General features: G+C 51.1%; 1 protein-coding gene across 1 annotated transcript in view; it reads right to left on the bottom strand.

Annotated features, from left to right (window-relative positions):
- Window positions 1-19,905, bottom strand: part of Sned1 (sushi, nidogen and EGF like domains 1) — a 55,137-nt gene that overhangs the window by 24,875 nt on the left and 10,357 nt on the right. The window contains 11 exon segments of the mRNA XM_051190663.1: window positions 413-529; window positions 1,005-1,118; window positions 1,249-1,353; window positions 1,609-1,734; window positions 4,299-4,412; window positions 4,543-4,656; window positions 6,786-6,899; window positions 7,200-7,325; window positions 9,277-9,439; window positions 9,854-9,994; window positions 12,350-12,637. Of these exon segments, the coding sequence (XP_051046620.1) occupies window positions 413-529; window positions 1,005-1,118; window positions 1,249-1,353; window positions 1,609-1,734; window positions 4,299-4,412; window positions 4,543-4,656; window positions 6,786-6,899; window positions 7,200-7,325; window positions 9,277-9,439; window positions 9,854-9,994; window positions 12,350-12,637 (1,522 nt within the window).

Genomic DNA, 19,905 nt, shown 5'->3' with positions numbered 1-19,905 from the left:
ATGTAAAATGTGTGCATTCTCTGTGTTAAACTAAACAAAATCCGAATGAAAAAAAATTAAGTTCGATATAATCATTCTAAAACCTATTTGGAAAAATACTGAGGGGAAAAATGAAGCCTCTTGGGGCATGCAGGCTAGTGATGATGAAATGCCGTGACCAAAGTGAGGAAAATAACTCAAAAACAGCGAGGCACACGCCGCCCTGGATGTGTGGAGCCTAAAGGAAGCTCCAGAGTTTCCAATGGAAGAGCGAAGGCACGGACCGCTGTGGGCTTGCCGGCTGGGAGCTCTCCATGGTGCTGACGGCGGAGAATGGGAAGGCGCACGCCCCGCCTCTCCCCGCGCCCCGCCCCCAGCTGCGCTCCAGCGCACACCCCTCCCTCGCCCCACTTCCCTTCGAGTCCCGCATCACCTTTCTCGCAGTGCCTGCCGTGGAATCCACGTGGGCACTCACACGTGTAGGAGTCGTCGTGGGCGTCACAGGAGCCTCCATTAAAGCAAGGGTCGGAATCGCAGGGTGACGGCAGAGCTGGGGGGGGGGGAGGAAATGCTTGCCCGGGGTCATCTTGACACCCCTTCTGGCTGAAACGAGGCCACTTGAAATACAGTCTGGGTTGCTCACCTTGGCCCTAAGGCCTCACCCCCCACCCCCCACCCCCACCTACTCTGATTTTAGCAACTTTCAAGCTTTCTTTCTAACAAGATAACTTTGATCATTCCTTTAATTGCACACTACTTAACTGATCTGTGCCTTTACCCTAAAGGTAGTAAATGCACCAGTCACGCAAATTGTGTATGGATTATGGCCTGAAGGAAAGTAGCTTGTGGTGATGTATCTCTGTCAAGATGTTTTCCCTTAGGGAGTGAGGGCGACCCCGGCGAATACAGCAAGTGAAGCTGTTGTTTTCACTGTTGTCAGAGCCTCCGCACCTGCAGGCTCTTCCGTTAACCCTGGTTCTGCACCCTTTTCTGCTAGACCTGGTGGCCTGTCCCTAGCCACTCACAGTGGCTGATGTTGTGGTCTGTGTGGCAGACACACAGGTAGCTCCCACCATACTCCATGCAGTAGCCTCCGTCTGGACACTGTGTGTTCATGTTGCAGGGCGTGGCTGTGACTTCTGTGAAGGAAGAGGCTCCTTTAGTGCCCATTCATCTTCCCAGGGAACCTTCTTGGCAAAGGTGCCCCCACCCTGTGCCAAGACCCAGTGACCCTGCTAATGACATCCAGGGATCAGGCAGGAAGCCTACCAAATTCACAAAGGAGCCCAAAGAAGCCTGGAGGACACTGGCAGAGGGTGGTGTTGGCCCCCAGGCAGCTGCCACCGTTCCGGCACTCACAGTCATTAGGAATTCCTGTGTGGGGATAGGGGAGACACTTCCATGGGCAAAAGCTTCTCTGCCTTAACCCTGGCCAATCCTGGTTACTCTCCCATGAAACTGCTGAACATACACACACACACACACACACACACACACACACACACACACACTTCTTTTTTCTACATGGAGTTTCCTGCGTGTATGCGCTAAGGGAGAACCCTCCCCGACTGTGCCCACCTCCCTTCTCCTGCCCGGCCCAGGGACACAGTCCTGGCAGTCCCCACATACTCTCTCTGCAGTCCAAGCCCACGAAGCCTTCAGGACATTCACACACATATCCCTGATCCGCTTCTACACAGGTACCCCCATTCTGGCAGGGACTGGAGAGGCAGGGGGAAGGCACTGGGTAGCTCCCTGCAAGAAAGACAGCGGTTAGTAGCAGTCACGTGAGAGAGACGAGAATTCTGGGGCAAGAATAGACGTGGCTGCTGGCTATGGAGGACAAGCTGGCCTCCTTGTGGGTGTTCCCACACATGTTCTCAGTGCCAAGGGGGATGCATGCCAGTCGCTTGCTTATCTTCTGGGAGCCAGCCTGACCCAGACTCCTCTCTTGGGACACAAACATCAGCACTGAACCGCTGCCCAGAGAGAGCATGTGTACATCAATGGTCAGACATCCCTGCTGGTACATGGGTAAGAATTTCCAGTGATTATTAGTTTAACTATTGTGGTTTTAACTCACCGGAACTTATTATACGCCAGTCATAATGACACTTCGTGAGTATTAGGGGAAAAAAAAAGTGCTCTGCAAAACTTAAATCCATAACCAAGAACCAGGCTGAGCTGCGGGAATCCAGTCGCAGAGGGAGAAGGGAATATATATAAACAAGGGAGGTCAGGATCATGAAGGGGGAATCTACAGAGACAGCTGAACCAAGCTCCTGGAAACTCATGAATTCTAGACCTACAGCGGTGGACACTTCAGGGGACCAAACTAGGCCCTCCATATGTGGGAGACAGTTGTGAAGCTTATCCGAGGGGCCCCTGGAAGAAGGACCACGATACAAACCTGGTACATGATGTGGCTTGTTGAAGCCCAATGGTGGGATGCCATGCTCGGACTTAATGCATAGGACAGGGGCCTGACCCTGTCCCAACCTATTGGGTCGGACTATGTTGACTCCTCGTGGGAGCACTTACCTGTGAGGCGGAGTGGACTGGGGGTGGGCTAGTGGGGAGGTAAGGGGGTGGGAGGGAGAATTGTGGTTGGAATGTAAGTTGAAATAAAATAAAATGAAAAAAAAATCTTCCTCTTCTCATTATGTTTTCCCACCCTTAACAGTCTTGAGAATATGCAGCCTATTTTTATTGGTTGATTATTTGTATCGGGCAATTCTTTCATCTGCCTGTAAGTTATATTTGACTTCTTTGAATTCATGCCCGATGACTTCAACAGGGTCATTTTGGATGTTGGTTTCTGTCAGATTCCTGTTATGCTGTGGTAAGCCTATAGGATTTTATTCTGCACATGGCTAACACTTGGAGTCTGCTGGCCCTCCCACATTCCCTTCTGAGGGTTATTGGGGGCAGACCCAGCCAGTGTAGTCCTCTAGCAACTTACTTCTTCCTCTCCCAAAGTAGCTCTTGCTAAGGAAGGATTCTACTCAACCCTGACCCAGGGTGTGGTCTCTCTGATCTCCACAGCTCCTTGGGTTTCTTCCCAGTCCTGATTGAGCCAGGGGAGCTGCTAGACTTCCTCATTTCCAGTGGGTCTTTCCCAGCCTAGTAGATTTCATGACCCAGATCAGCTAAGTCAAGACAGAGGGGCCTCCAGCTGTCCTGCTCTTCCGCCTCTGTATTTCAGCTGCTGTTGCATTGGATTTTCTCAGTTCAGAGGAGCTGGTTTCTTGGACTTACACCATGGCCTGAGGTACCCCAAGCAGGATCTGGGGGCCAAGGATAGGCTTGCTCTGGACCCTTCTCTCAGGATGATAGCTCTAAAGCTGAAGACAGGAATTTTGTAGATTTTTGTCTGGGTTTTTTTTTTTTTTTTCTGTTAATTGTAAAAGGGGGGAATTTCCAGGGCAGTTAACTAGCAGAAGACTAGATAATCTTTTTTTAAAAAATATCTAATTCTGACCAAGTTCTTGCGATTAGACCCATTGTTTAATGAGCTTACGCTACTTATAAGGTAGCTGTCTCCATTCTGTTATTTTTATTTTTTCCCACCCACCACATCTTTAAAAGCAAAACAACAACCGAGTATCATTATGTTGCTCTGGCCGGCATTTTAACACTTGGGTTCAATTAAGCCTTCTGTGTCGCCATCCTTTTTTGGCATAAAACTTAGTGAAAATACGCTGATCTTTCTATAACTACTCGGCAAGGTAGTTATTGAGCCATACAATGGGCATCTGAATAAGGTCAGCAAGTGACGGTGCTACACCGCTTCCTGCCCTCAGGTCTTCATCCTGTCCATCCATCGGGGTCTCCCCGTGGGTACACTGTGAACCCCAAACTCGGCCAGGCTTTGAGGGTTAGACGCTGCAGAGTTTTAATCTTCTTTTTACACCATGCTTTGCAATCTCTAGTTGGCCTGGCCTTTGATCTACCAAGGCACAGCCAACACTTAAAACACGAGACAGGGTAGAAAAGAGTGTATTTGGTCCCATGTGACAAAGGCCAGTTTTCTCTCTGATCCCCACAGCTCTTTTCCCTGTGTGCCAGGAAAGGGAAGGTGCTAAAAAGCCTAGAATCCTCTGAGTTGAACAAACGGTCTTGGGGATATTGTCAGCTGCCCCTGATCTTATAGATGGAAACCGATGCCCGGAGAGGAGAAGGCCTGCCCAGCCTTGTTTCTCATTCTCATCCGTTGGTGGCTCTGGAAGGGCTGGGAAGTTGGGTCAGGAAAGATGAGTGTCTAAAGTGATCGCCACTGCACAAGTTACAGTCATTGTAGAGGACTATGTGGGAGCTACCTGTCTCACATCGAGGTCCCTCAAAGGGCTCCACACAAACACAGCTGTAGTTCCCAACCAGGTCGACACAGGATCCTCCATTCAGGCATGGGTCAGGGTTGCATTCATCCACATCTGAGGGCAGTAAAGAGAGGGGCTTTAGCTTAAGCCAGACTGTGACCACCCTGCACCTAGCCAGAGGGGAGCCCTCCCATGCACTTCCTATCGCTCACAGCTCTCCGCATCCTGTGGGAAGGTCACTCACCTGTCTCACAGGTGGCCCCAGTGTACCCAGCCTGGCACACACAAGCTGCAGAGCTGCTCTCTGCCTGGCACCGGCCGCCATTTTGACACACTTTGTTGTCACACGGAGACTGGGCTATAAGTAAGGAGGAGTAGACAGGATATTGGAGTCCTGGCTGCAGCGGGCTGATTGAAAGAAGTCCCTGAGGACATGATCCAAGCCTCATCCTAGACGGACCTAGTCTCCATGAAAGGGGATCCTGGTTGTCTCTGGAGGGTGACAGGCTGGAAGGAGGCCTGGCTAGGGTAGTTCTGAGGGTACCCAAGGCTCTGTATTAATTGGTTCTAGTTCAGCAGACCTGGGATGGCATGTGTGCAGAATAGCATGTCAGGGAGACTGGAACTAGCTTCTGCCATACATCCCAAGAGGGTTTCTGGAACCTGGGGCTTCCAATCTGACTCAGTGGCTAAGGAGCCACTCTCAAATCTCAGAGGCGGAGTCCTCCCTGGACAGCATGGTGGTAACCTTTAGGGTCTCCCTGGGCTTTGGCAGGTGGACAGAGCAGTAGACCATGCGAGTATCCACAGTAGCACCCACACCTAGCTCTGCTGGTGCAGGGAGGACAAGGAGGGCCTAGCTTCTGCTTGAGGAAAAGCTCTTTAGCCTGGGATGCATTCCAACCATCCAGGCTCTGGGTTGGGCAGGAACAATGTGACCCTGTCCACTCAAACCCCGTTTACCAAATAGAAATCCCATCTTCGTATGCACTTAAAAATCACATTTCCAGCTTGGTGGTGGTGGCACAGCCTTTAATCCCAGCACCCGGGAGGCAGAGGCAGGGGGATCTCTGTGAGTTCGAGGTCAGCCTGGCTGACGGTTCCTTTTCCTTTCTTTCATGAACTTGTTCCTGCGTGTACAATCCTCTTAACTGTCATTCAGCTACAGTTTTCTCAAGTGTATGTACTCTGAAATCAAACACTTAGCTTCTTGTGACCATAAATCTTGACAGGATTATTTTTGTAGACTGAGGTATTGAGATGGAAACTGTTTGAACACACTCGATCTTAGTCCTAGTTTCTTAAACTGTGAATTGCAAATCCCATATGTGGTTGCGTAACTGAAATCGGATATTGTGAAAAGTTTGCAACAGTAAAATACTTGTGAATGCATAGCTAAAAACTCAGAATGAAATGCATAATGGATCTGAGGTGGTTTTGGCAGTGTGCCTCGGGTTGACTCTCGGCTTCACCGCTGTCTTGGTCCTGAACACAGCATGCACACTTTGCTCTGCAAAGGCCATCGTGCCGGGGCAAGACCAGTGAACACTGCCCCAAACCCATCATCACAGATTTCTTATCGCACACGTGAGGCTCTCCTCTCTAATACAAACATAACGTCTTACAGAAACACAGACTTTCACTGCTTTCCCACAACCCTTCCTCAGCAAGGAAGTATCGATTCGTATTATCTTGAATTGTGTGATCTTAAAGAGAACTTGAGTTTGTGGAGCTCTTTTTTTGTTTTTATTTTTGTTTTTTGGAGTCAGGCTCTGTCTACAGAGCCCCAGGTGACCTGTAGAGCATGCTGGCTCTGAACTCAGGGAGATCTGCCTGCCTCTGCTTCCAAGTGCTAGAACGAAAGGCCGCCATGCCTGGCCTGAGGGTGTGCACATGCATGTGAGTAGTGCCCAGGGGTTAATCAAATACTCAGCCACAATTTAATTCTTTATGTAAAATGAAGCACATATACCTTGTTAGTATACAAATTTGCTTTCACGTTTTTTTTCCCCCTTACATTTTATTTTTTTTAGAAATGATCTCTCAGGAGCCCACCTTGTGCCTTCCCCGACTGTGAGAGCCTTGGAGGGTTCGTTTAGGGACCAGTGGATTGGGTGGTAGAAAGCAGATGCTCTGTGAGCATATGCCTTGCTCCTTCTTGTGTCAAAGCTGTCCCAGCTGTCCCAGAAATCCTCCACCTTCTCACTCCCAGAAGACGCCTGGCTCTGAGCCTGGGCTCTCATCGATTCCAAAACTTCATCCCTGACCTAGGGCCAGGAAGTCTGTGTCTGTTACACTCACACATATTCACTCCTGCCCACGCAGTAAGACAGGCCTTCCCCGTGACTTGAGGCTCCTGCACACCCTCATGACAGAACTCTCTAGGCTGCCCACGCTCGGGTCAAACCCTGCTACCGTCCTCGGTCTCGCTCTTACCTAGCTATGCTGCCTTGGGTCTTGCAGCGAGCAGGGTTGGGGAGTTCTTACCTGATTCACAGGTGAGTCCCTTGAAGCCGGCGGGGCACTGGCAGCTGAAGCTGTTGACACCATGGGTGCAGGTCCCACCGTTTAGACATGGGTGGGAAGCACACTCGTTCACATCTGAAACATGGAGCAGGCTGCGGCCTCAGTGGAGGAAACTGCCAGGGCTTGGGTAGGGGTGGAGGATGGACTAAGCCCGAACCCAGACAGGCCAGGAGTGGCGGCAGCTGCAGCACTCGCTGGCACGTGTCCCTAGCGTGTGACCTCCATCAGTTTCTACATCGTGAGTACAGAGACCGTGGACCTCAAAGCCACTGTCAGTATTCCCCTGAGCCTGGCACATGACCAGTGGGTGGGGGAGTGATGTGGTACAGGGAAATCAGTGGGCACCTTGTCCCTGCCTGGGTGCCAGTGACTCACCCAGGTGGCACCTCCGCCCTGTGAAGCCAGCGAGGCAGGAGCAGGTGTAGGAGGGGTTGCCTGTGACACAGTCATCAATGCACTTGCCACCATTGAGGCACGGACGCAGGACCAGGCACACAGAGGCTGTGGACACAGGAAAGGGCCCAAGCCTCATGCCACTGCATGTGGAACGTGGGCAGAAGAAGCCATCTGCAATGGCTATGTCTCCCTTCCAAAGGGTCAGTTTAGTGGCCATGACGTTGGTGACAGTACATGTTTGTGTTCAGTTTCTGGGTCTTTGAGCTGGGGTCCAGTTCTCTTGCCATGGTCTCTTGCTGATCATTAGTGTCCTAGGCTCTGACGCTGGCTTCCTATGGAGGCTCGTCCCCAGAATCACCTACACACCCAAAGCTCCTTCTCTCATCTCTATGCTTTCCACTCGGCCGCAGACACTTGGAGGGTGCTCAGCTACACTCCCTCCCGGTTTCCTCACACGTAAAACAAGAAGCTAGCACTTAGTTGTCACAGTCAGTGTTTATCACAGCATGGCCTCTTAAGAAGGCCTCCCTGGGTTCCCCTGAGACCTCAGCAACCCCCAAACTCAGTCCTGTGAGGTCAGGCTGGGCTCCTGAAATAAGAGGTTAATCGCACGTTGGCAGGTGATCAGAGTCTCAGGGACTCCAATCGCCTGTTGCTAGGCGAGGACCCCAGGGAGGACCAGTGATCCACCATACCCTTCAGACTGTGGGCGTCTTCTGACCAGGGAGCTTACCTTTCTGTCAGCTGGGATCATTAGCAGCACTGTGCTCACAGGGTCTACTTGAAATGTGGCTGCCCTTTGCAGCCATGGCCGCAAAAGGAGCTGGGCATGCTTAGGCTTTAGACTTCCAGACACAAGGCCCCGCCTCTCAGGCACCATCCACCCTCCCTTCTGAGCAGGGACGTGCTTATATAACACCTCACAACCGCCCCCTGGGCTTTCTGGATAGCTGTATCCCTAACTCTGGGAGGCGCCATGGCACCGAGACATCTCTGCAGCCATGGGAAGGCACCTGGGGAGCATCCTGGCTGTATGCTTTTCTGAGAGTCCCCCTCCCTCCGAGCTGTAGTGCCTGAAAAGCATGCTTTGCCCATATGTGCCCCCTGTTCCTCAACCAGAACCTAACCCTCTGGCCTTTGGCAAGGGGCCTGACTTCCCAGCCCCCACTGCAAGCAGCCCCCACAGGACGACTTGTGATGCCGCTGGCCAGAGTCCTGGTGTCAGAGCTGACTGTTAGCCAGGAGCAGGGCTGGGGCTGCCCTCTTAAGAGCTTGCTGCTCTGGGCTGGCATGGTATGGAGTTCAGCTTTGGCTTCCCAGGCTGGCCTGCATTGTACCCAGCATGCCAAGCGTGTGCCAGCCTCTCCTTCCCTGGCCTTGCATGTCCTGAGTACACTCATCCTCATCTTGGCTTTCACGGGGGCGGGGGGGGGGTCCCCTGACCTGCAGCTGCTCTGTGTGGTCTCCCAGCTGAGTTTTCTTCAGGGGACTCAGTGCCAGGGAACAGCACCCCCTTTTTTTGTAGCCTCATGATCAACACGTTTGTGGGGTGGGTCCCAGCAGGGACATGTCTTCAGCTCAGGGTTAGGAGGGTTTGTGATGAAGGGATCTACTGATCGGCAGGTCAGCCAGCCAGTATTTTGACACCTCTGCATGGTGGGCAGCGTGTTTCTGGGCACCACCTCCTAGAGGCCACATGGTGGTAGAGCTGGAGGTTCCTGAGTGGGCACGCAGCCAATCTGTGCAACCACGGCCATCTGGTCGCCTGCACTACTCCATCAGAAAGACCACTCCATTCTCCCGCTTGCCATTACCATCAGGCCCCGGTCCCCCCGACCCTCACCCCTGAGGTAGAGGCAGGGGAATGTGGGCAGGGGCAACCCTGCTCTGACCCTCTCCCAAGAAGACCCAGGTCACCTAAGGCATGGGACAGGATGGGCTGTGGGGTAAGGAGAGTGGGTTGGGACTTAGGGAGGTGGGGGATAGGTTCTAGCCCCTGAGCACCCGCCCCTACTGCCACAGGGTTCCTCAACCCTCCCCTCCCTGAGCCTCTTACTTGTATGGCCGCAGCCCCCCACGCGCACCTGGGCATCATCGATTCTAAACGCCCAGCGCCCGGGCACGCCCACGTTGGTGGTGGTCTCCACCTCAGCCATGTCTGCTGTGCGTGACCCAGGGATGTTGAAGTAACGGTGCCCATCACCTGCGTTGAAACCAGCCTGGGGGCGGGGCAGAGAGGGAGGCAGGTCTCCTTACACTCACTGAGTCCCCTCTGAGGATGGCCAAGCCAAGGATGGTGGAGAGATGGCCTTGTAAGCAGAGGACACTGTGGATGTTGCGGTTTGTTGACTTCAGCAGCCCCTCCGGTCAAGCAAGCGTGGTGCTGGACTTCCTCCCTAGCTTCCAGCACCCCCCCCCCCACACTCAGCATCCAGGGCCCAAGAGAAGTGCCGCCCCAGGAGAAAGTTGGGGTCCAGAAGTGATGGAAGGGCACAGCCTTCCTGACCCATTTGGGACAGAGTCACTGTCTGTCACAGACTGACCTCTGCATAAGCCTGGAAGGTCTGCTACAGTGAAGGTCTGCCTACCCCTCGTGCCCCTCGACACCGGGCACCAGTTCGATCCTGGCCTACCTGGGCTGCGATTCCTCCCAGGCCGTCAGCATCACCCCCGCTGCTGGCGTGTGTGCCTGTGGTCCACAAGACAGACTCATAGTTGAAGATGGTGAAAGAGAACCTGCCGTCAGTGATGAGCACTATTTGGAATGTGTTGACCTGCCAGGAGAGAGGACTAGTGTGACTGGCTACACTCGCTGCCCCACATCAAAGGCCCCTCTCCTCCGAATGAGCAGCCAAGCAAGGTAGGGCCATGGTGGCTTTGACTATCTCTACAGCCTACCCTGCGTTGTTAAGGGACAGGGTGAGAACACCTGGAGCAGACACTGTCCCCAACCCCTAGGGGCTCATGCTCCTGCAGAGGCTGGGGTACACCCCTCACCCCCAGCCAAACCCAAAAGTCTGTGCGCTAAGAACAGAAACAAAGAGGAAAAGCAGCTTCTAATGTTAGGTTTTGTGGTTTGACTCCATGAACATCCCTGAGTAGTGTACCCTAAGAAAGCATTTCAGATCAGGGTGAAGAAATGATCTCAGGAAACTAAAAAAAAAAGGGCAAAGCTAACATCCCGCCCCGCTTCATACCATGCGTGAAAACAAATCCCAAATCAGGTTTGGATTTAAAACAAACATCATGGAAGTCCTAGAAGAAAACAGTGAGCAATACACATTGCGTCTCAGGGAAGAACTTCTGTGCTGTCCACTAATAGCAAAAGAGCGATCGATACATTTACCGGCAAAAGACTGAGTGAGAAAGTGCTGTGATATCGAAATGAATGGCGGACAGTAGCAAAAACTGTATTCATAACATATGGCAGCTAGAACTGCTGGTAACCTTCATATCCAGAAGAACTTAGAACAATAGAAAGGGGCCAAAAGTATTAAGAAAAGTTGGCAGAAGGTATGAACAAGTCGATTAGCACATAATACCATAGAAATGATACTAGAAAAGAAATTCCAACATCTGTAGAAGCCAGAGATATCTAAGTTTTAAAAAAGCATTCCTTGTTTTACCTGCATGCTAGCAAAGAAGGGAGAGGGCAGCGCACTTATCTGGGGTGCAGGGAGCAGGCACCTCCAGATGACACTGTAGGACACTCTGAGAGGGCAGCAGGCTGCCCGCCGGTGTGTGTTGCAGTAGGATCTCCAATGGCCATGCATCAGGCACGGTAGGACATGGGCCCCTCTCACAGTCCAAGCTTGTTTCAATCATTGGAAACAATGAAAAGCCGAACCGGCATCATTCTTGTGTAAAATTTGGCAGGAGAGACAGTAAACAAATGCTAATTCTTTGTGTGGGTGGCAGGAAGGGCGATGGTTACAGAGGCCAGCGGTGCAGCCATGAGATGCACAGAGCATCCCCACCCACCCGGTGTCGATGAAACTTCCCAACACATTCTGCCTGGAGAGACTGCTCTTGTGAGCATATCCCAATGTCTGCTGTCTTTGTTAGGGACCTGCATAAGCCCCACCGTGTGGGCTTGTCTGGTGGGTTCTCTCTAGGGTTGGCATCCAGTACTTGGGACACTGCCTGCCACCCTGGGGGGTTTAGTATACAGAAAAGGCCTATGCATGATAAGTGCTGGAAAATACCTGTCTGTGTGGGCAGCTCAGCCAACCACACTCACCAAAGACATAAAGGGCTCCAGCCACTCCATCTAATTGATAACCACTGTCGAGGAGTGAAGCAGACAGCCTGGAACGGCGGCACACACCTCTAGACTGCTCTGGGGGCTGAGGTGAGATGATCAGGAATTGAAGGTCACCCACAGCTACACAGTGAGTTTGAAGCCAACCTGAGTTGCTCCAGAAAACACCACCAAGGGTTGTGCTGCTGGTTCAGCTGCGCCAGTGCTTGCTACACAAGGCAGAGATGAATACCCAGCAGTGGGTGCAAACAAGGCAGAGATGAATACCCAGCAGTGGGTGCAAACAAGGCAGAGATGAATACCCAGCAGTGGGTCTAACAGCAGCATAGCTTCACCTAAGCCTGTGGCGCCCGTGCTGGGGTGGAGGAGACCAGAGGATCGCTTGAGTTTTGTTGACTGCTAGCCTGACTCAAAGTTTACTGCTGGCCCCTGTCTAGATGGTACAAGGAAGAAAGACACAGACAGACACCCAGTGTCTCCCTGCGGCCTATACATAGGGCACGCACACGGGAAGATACATATGTGAAGGCACCATACCTCTCTCTCTTGAACAAAACAGACCTATAAGAACCAACCAAACAAAAAATATCCCACCTAGAGCAGACCCTCCCCGACTCGGCTCCACCCTGGAACTGCTAGAGAAGCAAGCCACTCCAACAGAATTCCTCCTCCCAGCACTATGAATCCTGTGCTGCTCCTACATGAGAGCTGCTGTGCTGGACCTGGAAGGGTGAGGCTCTGTCCTCCCCCACCCCGGCCCTGTGATTTCAGAAAAAACATGACGTGAACTTAAGCCCAGAGTTCTCTTTGGGTGCAGGGTCCCAACCACACAGCCTCCCGCCCAGGCCACAGAGCCACCTGCACTCACGGGGGAAGAGGGACTGCCTCCAAAGAAGGTCACACGGTACCAGGTGGCAACAAAAACCCAGGTAGCAGAGAAGTCCGGGAGCTCAGGAAAGTACCGTCTGATGTCCTCTGTGGCTCTCTGCAGCACGGCTGGGTCAGTGGCCTCCCGGTAGTAGACGTCACCCGCGCGTCGGTTGTCCACATCTGCCCAGAAGGCTGCTACCACACAGCGGTCTTTGGCAATGGGGAAGGCCACGGGGGTGAACTGAGAAACCTCCTTCAGGAAGGAGATGATCCCGTTGTTGTTCACCTGTGGGGCAGAAAGCCAGGATGGTATGGACTGGGCACTGCAGAAGATGCTCAGCCCAGTGGCATCTCAGTTTCCCGGCCCCCAGCATCCTTTAAGAGTGACCCAGCTCAGGCAGGCATCCCAGGCTGGCTGACAGACCACCCCCCCACCCCTGAAATGGGACCATATGGCCCTGTTGGGCCTCCAGGTGGTCAGGAGGCTCTGGCTCCAACTCTGCAAGTCGCTAACAGTGCAATCTGAGACAATTTAGCCTGTCACTCTGCATTCTGGTTTTCTTACCTCTGAGGCTTGGCTAATACTACCTGTCATGTGTTAAAATCACAGATGGGATCAATGCTCTGATGAAAGGAAACCCAGAGTGTGCCTTCTGCCATGTGAGGGCACAGCAAGAAAACTCCTGTCTATGGACAAGAAAGCGGGCCTCACCAGTTGTGGATTCTGGTAGTGCCTTGGACTTCTTAGCCTCCAGGACTGTTAATTAATCTCTGTTACTTCTAAGTTGCACAGCATAAGGCATTTTGTTAGAGCCGTAGGTGGACCGTTTCCAGCTCTGACCTCATAGGGTGTTAGGCAATGGGGCATGGTCACACTCTGGGCTAGCATTGTATGGCATAGTTGACATCACAGCATTATTAGCAATACCTAAACACCGGGGGCAACCCAAGTGTCCACTGATGAACAAATGTATGAACATGATGGCAGAGCACATGCAAAGAATGGGGCCTTACTAAAAGGAAGAACGTCTCGACGTGCGATAATGCGGATGACATTTAATGGCATCCTGATGAATGAAAGAAAAAGACAAATGCTGCATGCCTCCATTTATTCAAAGTCTCCAGATCATTAAACTCACAGAAGTGGAAGGAAGATCGGTACTTTCAATGGGCTAAGGAAGGGGTGATTGGGAGTTGCTACTTAATCAGAATAGGGGCTCAGTTTTGGAAGCTACAAAGAGTTGCTTGGATGGATGGTGGCTACAGGGAGGGATTGAGGTCCTGAGTGTTTGTGTATAATTGGCACGGACACAGTCATGTCTAGGACCATGATGCCTCAGACCCATGGGAGCGGCAAAGGCTTCCTTGGGTCTGAGTGCAAATGTCGACAAAGCATGCAGAAAATGTCCATCATAGCTTTCTCCCTCCAGATATTTTCAGCCTGAACACTGCTCCCCTACGGAGACTGTGCCTACCAAGATTAACCAAGCCTGCTTCCTGTCCAGCTGTATACAATAACCTTAGCTCCCCGTTCAACTGTGTGAACAGACATGCTGCAGCTTCTCCATCAGGTAACCGAAGCCATATGATCCCAGTTATCTGCTCATGTGTCTGTGGGTCTGTCCTGTCTTCAGTACCTTGTCCCTAGTCAGGGTTGTGCGACCCAAGACATGGAAGAGCACAGCAGATGGTAGTGGTTAACACAGCAATTACATACACTAACATTACTGAAATGTTTATACTAAGGTTGAAGATGTATCTTTTACTATAATAAAAAAATTGGGAGAAAATAGTCATGTTAGAAAAGTCTTGGTGATAATTATAAAAGTGTGTATTTCCAAAGGCAAAATGTAACAAGGAGTCTAATACATATAACAAAGTAACAAGATTGCAGAATGGATTCGATGCAGTTACAGAACCACAAGGCCGCCTGATTGGTCCAATAAAGAGCTAAATGACCAATAGCAAAGCAAGAGAAAGCGTAGGAGGGGCTTGAAGCAAAGAGAATAAATAGGAGGAGAAAAAGAGGGATTGGGAAGCAGGAGAAATCAAGGAGTGGGGGGAAAAAGGGCCAGACACCCAGCCAGCCATGGACTAAGAGTGAACGTAAGATACAGAAGTTAAAAAAGGGGAAAGGCCCAGAGGCAAAAGGGAGACAGGATAATTTAAGAAAAGCTGGCTAGAAACAAGCCAAGCTAAGGCCAGGCATTCATAAGTAAGAATGAGACTCTGTGTGTGGCTTATTTGGGAGCTGGGTGGCAGGTTCCCCAAAGAGGGACAAAAAGAGCCAAAAGAATAAAAACGACCAACAACACATAACTCCACGTGGGCAATGACCCAAGGAACACTGTAGGTAATGGAATAGCGAGGAAAATCCACAAATTAAAAATCAAGGCAATAAGAGCATACAGATTGGGAAAGGCATCAAACGGAGGTCTCCTCAGGCCACAGCTGTTCTGCGATCACAGAAACTGCACATCCTTGATGGAGAGAGATAAGGCGGGGTTGATAAAATACTCAAAATATGTTGAAAAAAAATAATAGAACAAACAGTAAGGAGACAGATGTAATCAACTGTCAGTCAGACAAAACAAATATCACGAGTGATAGAGATGAAGACATCTGTGCCAGCTTCACAATAAGTTAAAACGAATTGAAGGTTCCCGTTTGAAGATAAACTAGATGCTAATCAAAGGAAAGTTGGCACGGTTGTATTATCATCAGATAAGATAAAGCATAAGGGCAAACAAGGGCTAGGAGTAAACATCACTTCACACTCACAGGCAGATGCAGTGGCTTCACACCTGATGAGATGGCAGATGGAAATAGGCCACTTCCTGACCATGGTGGGGCATTCCAGGATGCTCTCTGGTAAAATGTTTGGCCAAGGATATGAGGGCTGAGGAGGTAGCCTGACAGGGGAAGCATTCACTCTGGCCCCGAGCCGGAAACAAGAAAGCCAGCAGTCCCTGTCAGCTATCAGCAGGGCCATTTCCTTGGATTGTGTTTGCAGAGCTCAGCCTTGAGAGATGAAATATTGTCCTCTTGGGGACGAAGAGCAGGCTTACTATACGAGCCAAGCTCCTGAGCTAAGGCAGCAAATCCACGATGTGTGAGGCATCTTCTTGGGCCTCCGCGTTGTCCCCAGACACACAGTAAAGAAGTGCAGACAGAGGAACTCTCTGCGGCTCACATGACTTGTCCTGGATGGACAGTCGCTGAGAGTATGACATACAATCCTCCGAGTCTGGAAATTGTAAGTGGGATAAGCTACTCATGGTCATCAAGTTGGGCTTTTGTTAGGAAGATGAGGTGTGATTTATACTAGAAACTAATTAATTTATGATTAAAGTAATTTTCATCCATTTAAATTACATTTGGAGGAGAAAAATCCCCAGGACACACATAAAAGCGGAGTATGGCCATGAGTATCAGCAATCCCAGAAGCAGATCCCAAGAACTCACTGGCCAGGCAGCCTAGCTGAAACAGGGCTCCCAGTTCAGGCTCCCTGTCTGTCATTTGTCTGACTCTGCACAAATACTTCTGGTCATGGAGACCTCACGAAAAGTTTTATTTATTTTACTTTTTGAGCTTATAATATGATTACATCATTTCTCCCTTCCTTTTCCTCCTTCCAAACCCTCCTACTCTCTTTCAAATTAATGGTCTCTCTCTTTTTCATTAATTGTTATATACATCTATGCACATACAGAAATATTCCTAAGTACTCAACTACCACCTGCTCAGTCTCCATAATGAACTCGTATGTATGTTTTCAGGGATGACCATCTGGTATTGGATAGCTAACTGGTGGGCTCGTCCCAGGGGAGGACTATTTCTCCAGCTCTCAGCATTCCTTAGCTGCCTATAGTTCTTTGTGTAGAGCTGAGGCCTTCTGGGCGTTCTCCATCATAGTAAGTTTTAATGTCTGTTAGCGCATGTCCTTCTAGCTTGTGTTCTAAAATGGTCTTGGCTTTTCTTTTGTGTGTGCATGCATGTATGTGCACATATGTATACACCCGTAGAGGCTAGGGAATAACATTGGGTTTCTTCCTATTTTGCCCTTCATCCTATGTTTTTGATTTTTTTTAATATTTTATTTTATGTGCACTGGTGTGAGGGTGCCAGATCCTTTGGAACTGGAGTTATAGGCAGGCGTGAGCTGCCATGTGGATGCTGGGAATTGAACCTGGGTCCTCTGGAAGAGCAGCCAGTGCTCTTAACCACCGAGCCACCTCTCCACCTCCCCACTTTAAAAACACTTATTTAGTTATTTGTGAGTATGATGGCCTTTATGTAGAGGTTAGTGGACAACTTGTGGGAATTGGTTCTCTTCTGGTATGGGTCCCAGGGGTTGAATTCAAATTATTCAAATTATCACGTCCATTAGAAAGTGGCTTTACTGCCATGCACACCCACACACATGTCTACACAACATGCACTCACCCACACATGCACACACATGCACACCCATGGACATATATGTATGCACATACACACATACATACAGCATACAGGCACATATGTGCACACACACACCACACACACACACACACACACACACACACACACACACACGGGAATACTTCTCAACTGTAAAAGAAAAAAAAAACCCTCCCATTTGTAACAACATGGATGAGCCCGTGTGACACCATGGTAAGTGAAATAAACCAGGTACAGGAAGACAAATACTGCGTGATGTCACGTGCGGAATCTGAAAACACTAAGTTCACAGAGCAGAGAGTAGCAGTGTGGCTGTAACACGTGAAGAATGGAATGGGACGTGATAAGAGGCAGCTGGAACGCTAGGTTATATAAGTGCTCTCGTCCAGTGGCGTTGGCTGCATTAGAAATACAGGATCATGTGCTTGACATTAGACCACCTCCCACCTGTGATAAGCACACCTGAAGGAGCACACATCAGCTTTATGGTGGCAGTCATTATCAAGGTGCACAAAATCAGTGCACTGAATAAAACTTGAATAAATACATGTATGCTACTTTACTTCAACAAAGCTGGACATTATAACTAAAACAAAATTCAGAACAACCCCGATTGTCAACCACCGTAAAACACACAGACATCTCATAGTCTGTTCTGACACTCACACCGTAATGACAAGGGGCAGACAGTGCCCTCAGGAGAAGGGACGAGTCACGCTGGAAACAGTGAGGGGGAAGCTGGTGTTTCTTTGTGGCTGGGGTAGAGCTTGTGGAATGGCCTTGTCAAGGATGTGTTGCTAGAGCCAAGGACATGCAGGGGCTGGCGGGGTGGCTGCCCAGAGATATGGTACAGGTCGAGTGGGCAGCCCAGGGCCTTTTCCGGAAGGGAAGATCAGCAGGGCCTGCCTTACACTTGCTTGTTCTTGGTACATGTCAAGAATCCTATTCTGACTGTTCTAGAGAAAAGAAAAGGATTAGAAGTGACAGGCGGCAAAGGCGACTCCGGCTGACAAGGGGTCAGTGTCTTTGGGAACTGGACAGATGGAGAAGGGCTACCTCAGGGTGGGGTTGTACTGCACTGCCCTTCCCTACAGCCACCCACTCAGTTGGCCACCGGCGGTTTCCTGAGTTTTCCTTCCTGCCTTAGAGTGTGAGGTGTGCCATGTGTGCAGACGAGGCCTCTGGCCTTCGAGGTCACCTCTGTTCCACCACAGACCGCTGCTGCTCTTTCTTCTTCTCAGGGTAGGAGTGGGCCCAGAGCCCGGGGAGGGGGGGTGTCCAGGAAGGAGGCAGAACAAGCTGGCCCTGTTCCCCTGCCAGGCCAGGGTAGTGCCAGGACCACAGCCAAGCAGGTACTGGAGCCCAGATGCTGGGCTGGCAGGCTCCCTTTCCTGGGCTTCCTTCCTCTGGATGGGGCCTTTGAATCTGTTGTGGAGGTGCACATGGCCCAGCCGGGCCAGAGGTCTAGAAAGTAATTTGTAGCCCACTCCTTCAGACCCTGAGAGATGCCGCGTCTCCCCAAATGTCAAGTTCACTGTAGTTTCTCTTTACTTGCAATACTACTTTGAGGGACAAGCAATGCAGCATGGGAAACACGGAAAATGAATAAGGCTTGAGTCCCTGACTGATGCCCCTGGGAACCGCAGATGCCAGGAATTCCTACATGAATAATGGTGTTTAATCCTTGTCCTGGCTTCAGAGGTGACTTCCAGGCAGTCAGCTGCTCAGCCACTGGCTCCTCAAAAACCTGATCATGAGTCCAGATGTTGTCCCCAGAGGGACGTGTTGATATTCATCTAGACACCTGCAGAAATGCTGGATCCCCAGGGAGCCTGCCACCCCGGGCAAGGAGGGGGACATGTTCCCTAGGGATCTGCAGGCTGAGGATGTACATGCCTGGCCTTGGTTCACGACCAGCACCTTACCCACCCCTTCCCTGAAAGTTAGGCACGCAGGACCTTCCTGTGGCCACTTCCAGGTCTCCTCTGGGACCTGCTGCTCTTGAGCCAGTTCAGGAACACTGTCTTCTCTTCAGGCTGAGCACCTGGTGTTGAGATAAACAAGGCTGCCACCTGGATGTCACAGTGCAGGGTGGGTGACAGAGGTCCCAGGAGGACTTTTCAGGATGATTGATGGTAAAGTCTGCAGTAGACAGAGGTGAGTATAATGGTCCCTGCTTGTCAGGGATGCCCTCCCCTCCTTGGCTGTAGCTAGCCTTGCCAGGACCAGGCTGTGGTGGGGCAGGCTGAGATTAGCGGGAAGATTCCTGGTTAGCTGCCCAGCTGTCCAGCTGCCCAGATCACTGGGAGGCCTGGAGGTCTCAGGAAGCAGCCCTGACTGTGAACACAGCGGGAGGTGGAGGAGGTGGAGCATCCTGGATGGTGCGGGCGCCTACCCTCCTGCATGCCCACACTCTCCTGTTGCCTCCTCCAACCCCCATCTCTCTCCTTCTGCTCCTGCAGGAAGGCAGCCCTGGCTGGAGGAAGCAAAGGCAGGGCTGTTGGCATTTCCGACTCGTTTGAAGTCAGGAACGTGGAAACGGCCTGAGAGACTGAGTGCAATGTGGCCTGAGTCTGGGCCAACACCCTGGGTTCCAAGGCCAGAGCTGCTCTGGGTAGGGGCTCTGGCTTACCAGAAAGGCTACTCCAGTTATACAGACGTCAGATCAGGGAGGGGCGGCACCTGTGTTCTGTCAGGCTGGGACTTCTCTCTCCCAACCCAAATAACAAAGCTCTCCTGACCCCAGGCTTCTTATACTGTTTTGATGCTGTAGGCATGCCTTTCATTTCCTGGCAGCTTTCTGGGCAGTTAAGATTCCTTCTACAGGCACAGCGAGGGGCTGGTGTCCTGGGTAGCAGGTGGGCAGGGGAAGCTGTGTGAGCTTCCTTTCTTCTCAGCTATGGAGGGAAGGGATCCTCAGCAAAGCACCTTGGTACAGCGATAGGCATCATGGAGCTGTATCATGGTTGTGGGAGGGACAGGAGAGTCTCTAGGGAAGCCGTCCAGAGCTGCAGTCTGTGCTCAGGCTTGGCCCACTTTCTGGTATGATGTAGAACCGGTACTTGTGACTGAGTGTGACCACTGATGTCCCCTATGCTCTGTCTCCAGCT

The sequence above is a fragment of the Phodopus roborovskii genome, unplaced genomic scaffold, assembly GCF_943737965.1.
Source record: "Phodopus roborovskii unplaced genomic scaffold, PHOROB, whole genome shotgun sequence".
In the NCBI taxonomy this organism is placed as follows: domain Eukaryota; kingdom Metazoa; phylum Chordata; class Mammalia; order Rodentia; family Cricetidae; genus Phodopus; species Phodopus roborovskii.
The sequence above is the reverse complement of the archived record's forward strand: the minus strand, read 5'-3'. Positions and strand labels throughout refer to the sequence as shown.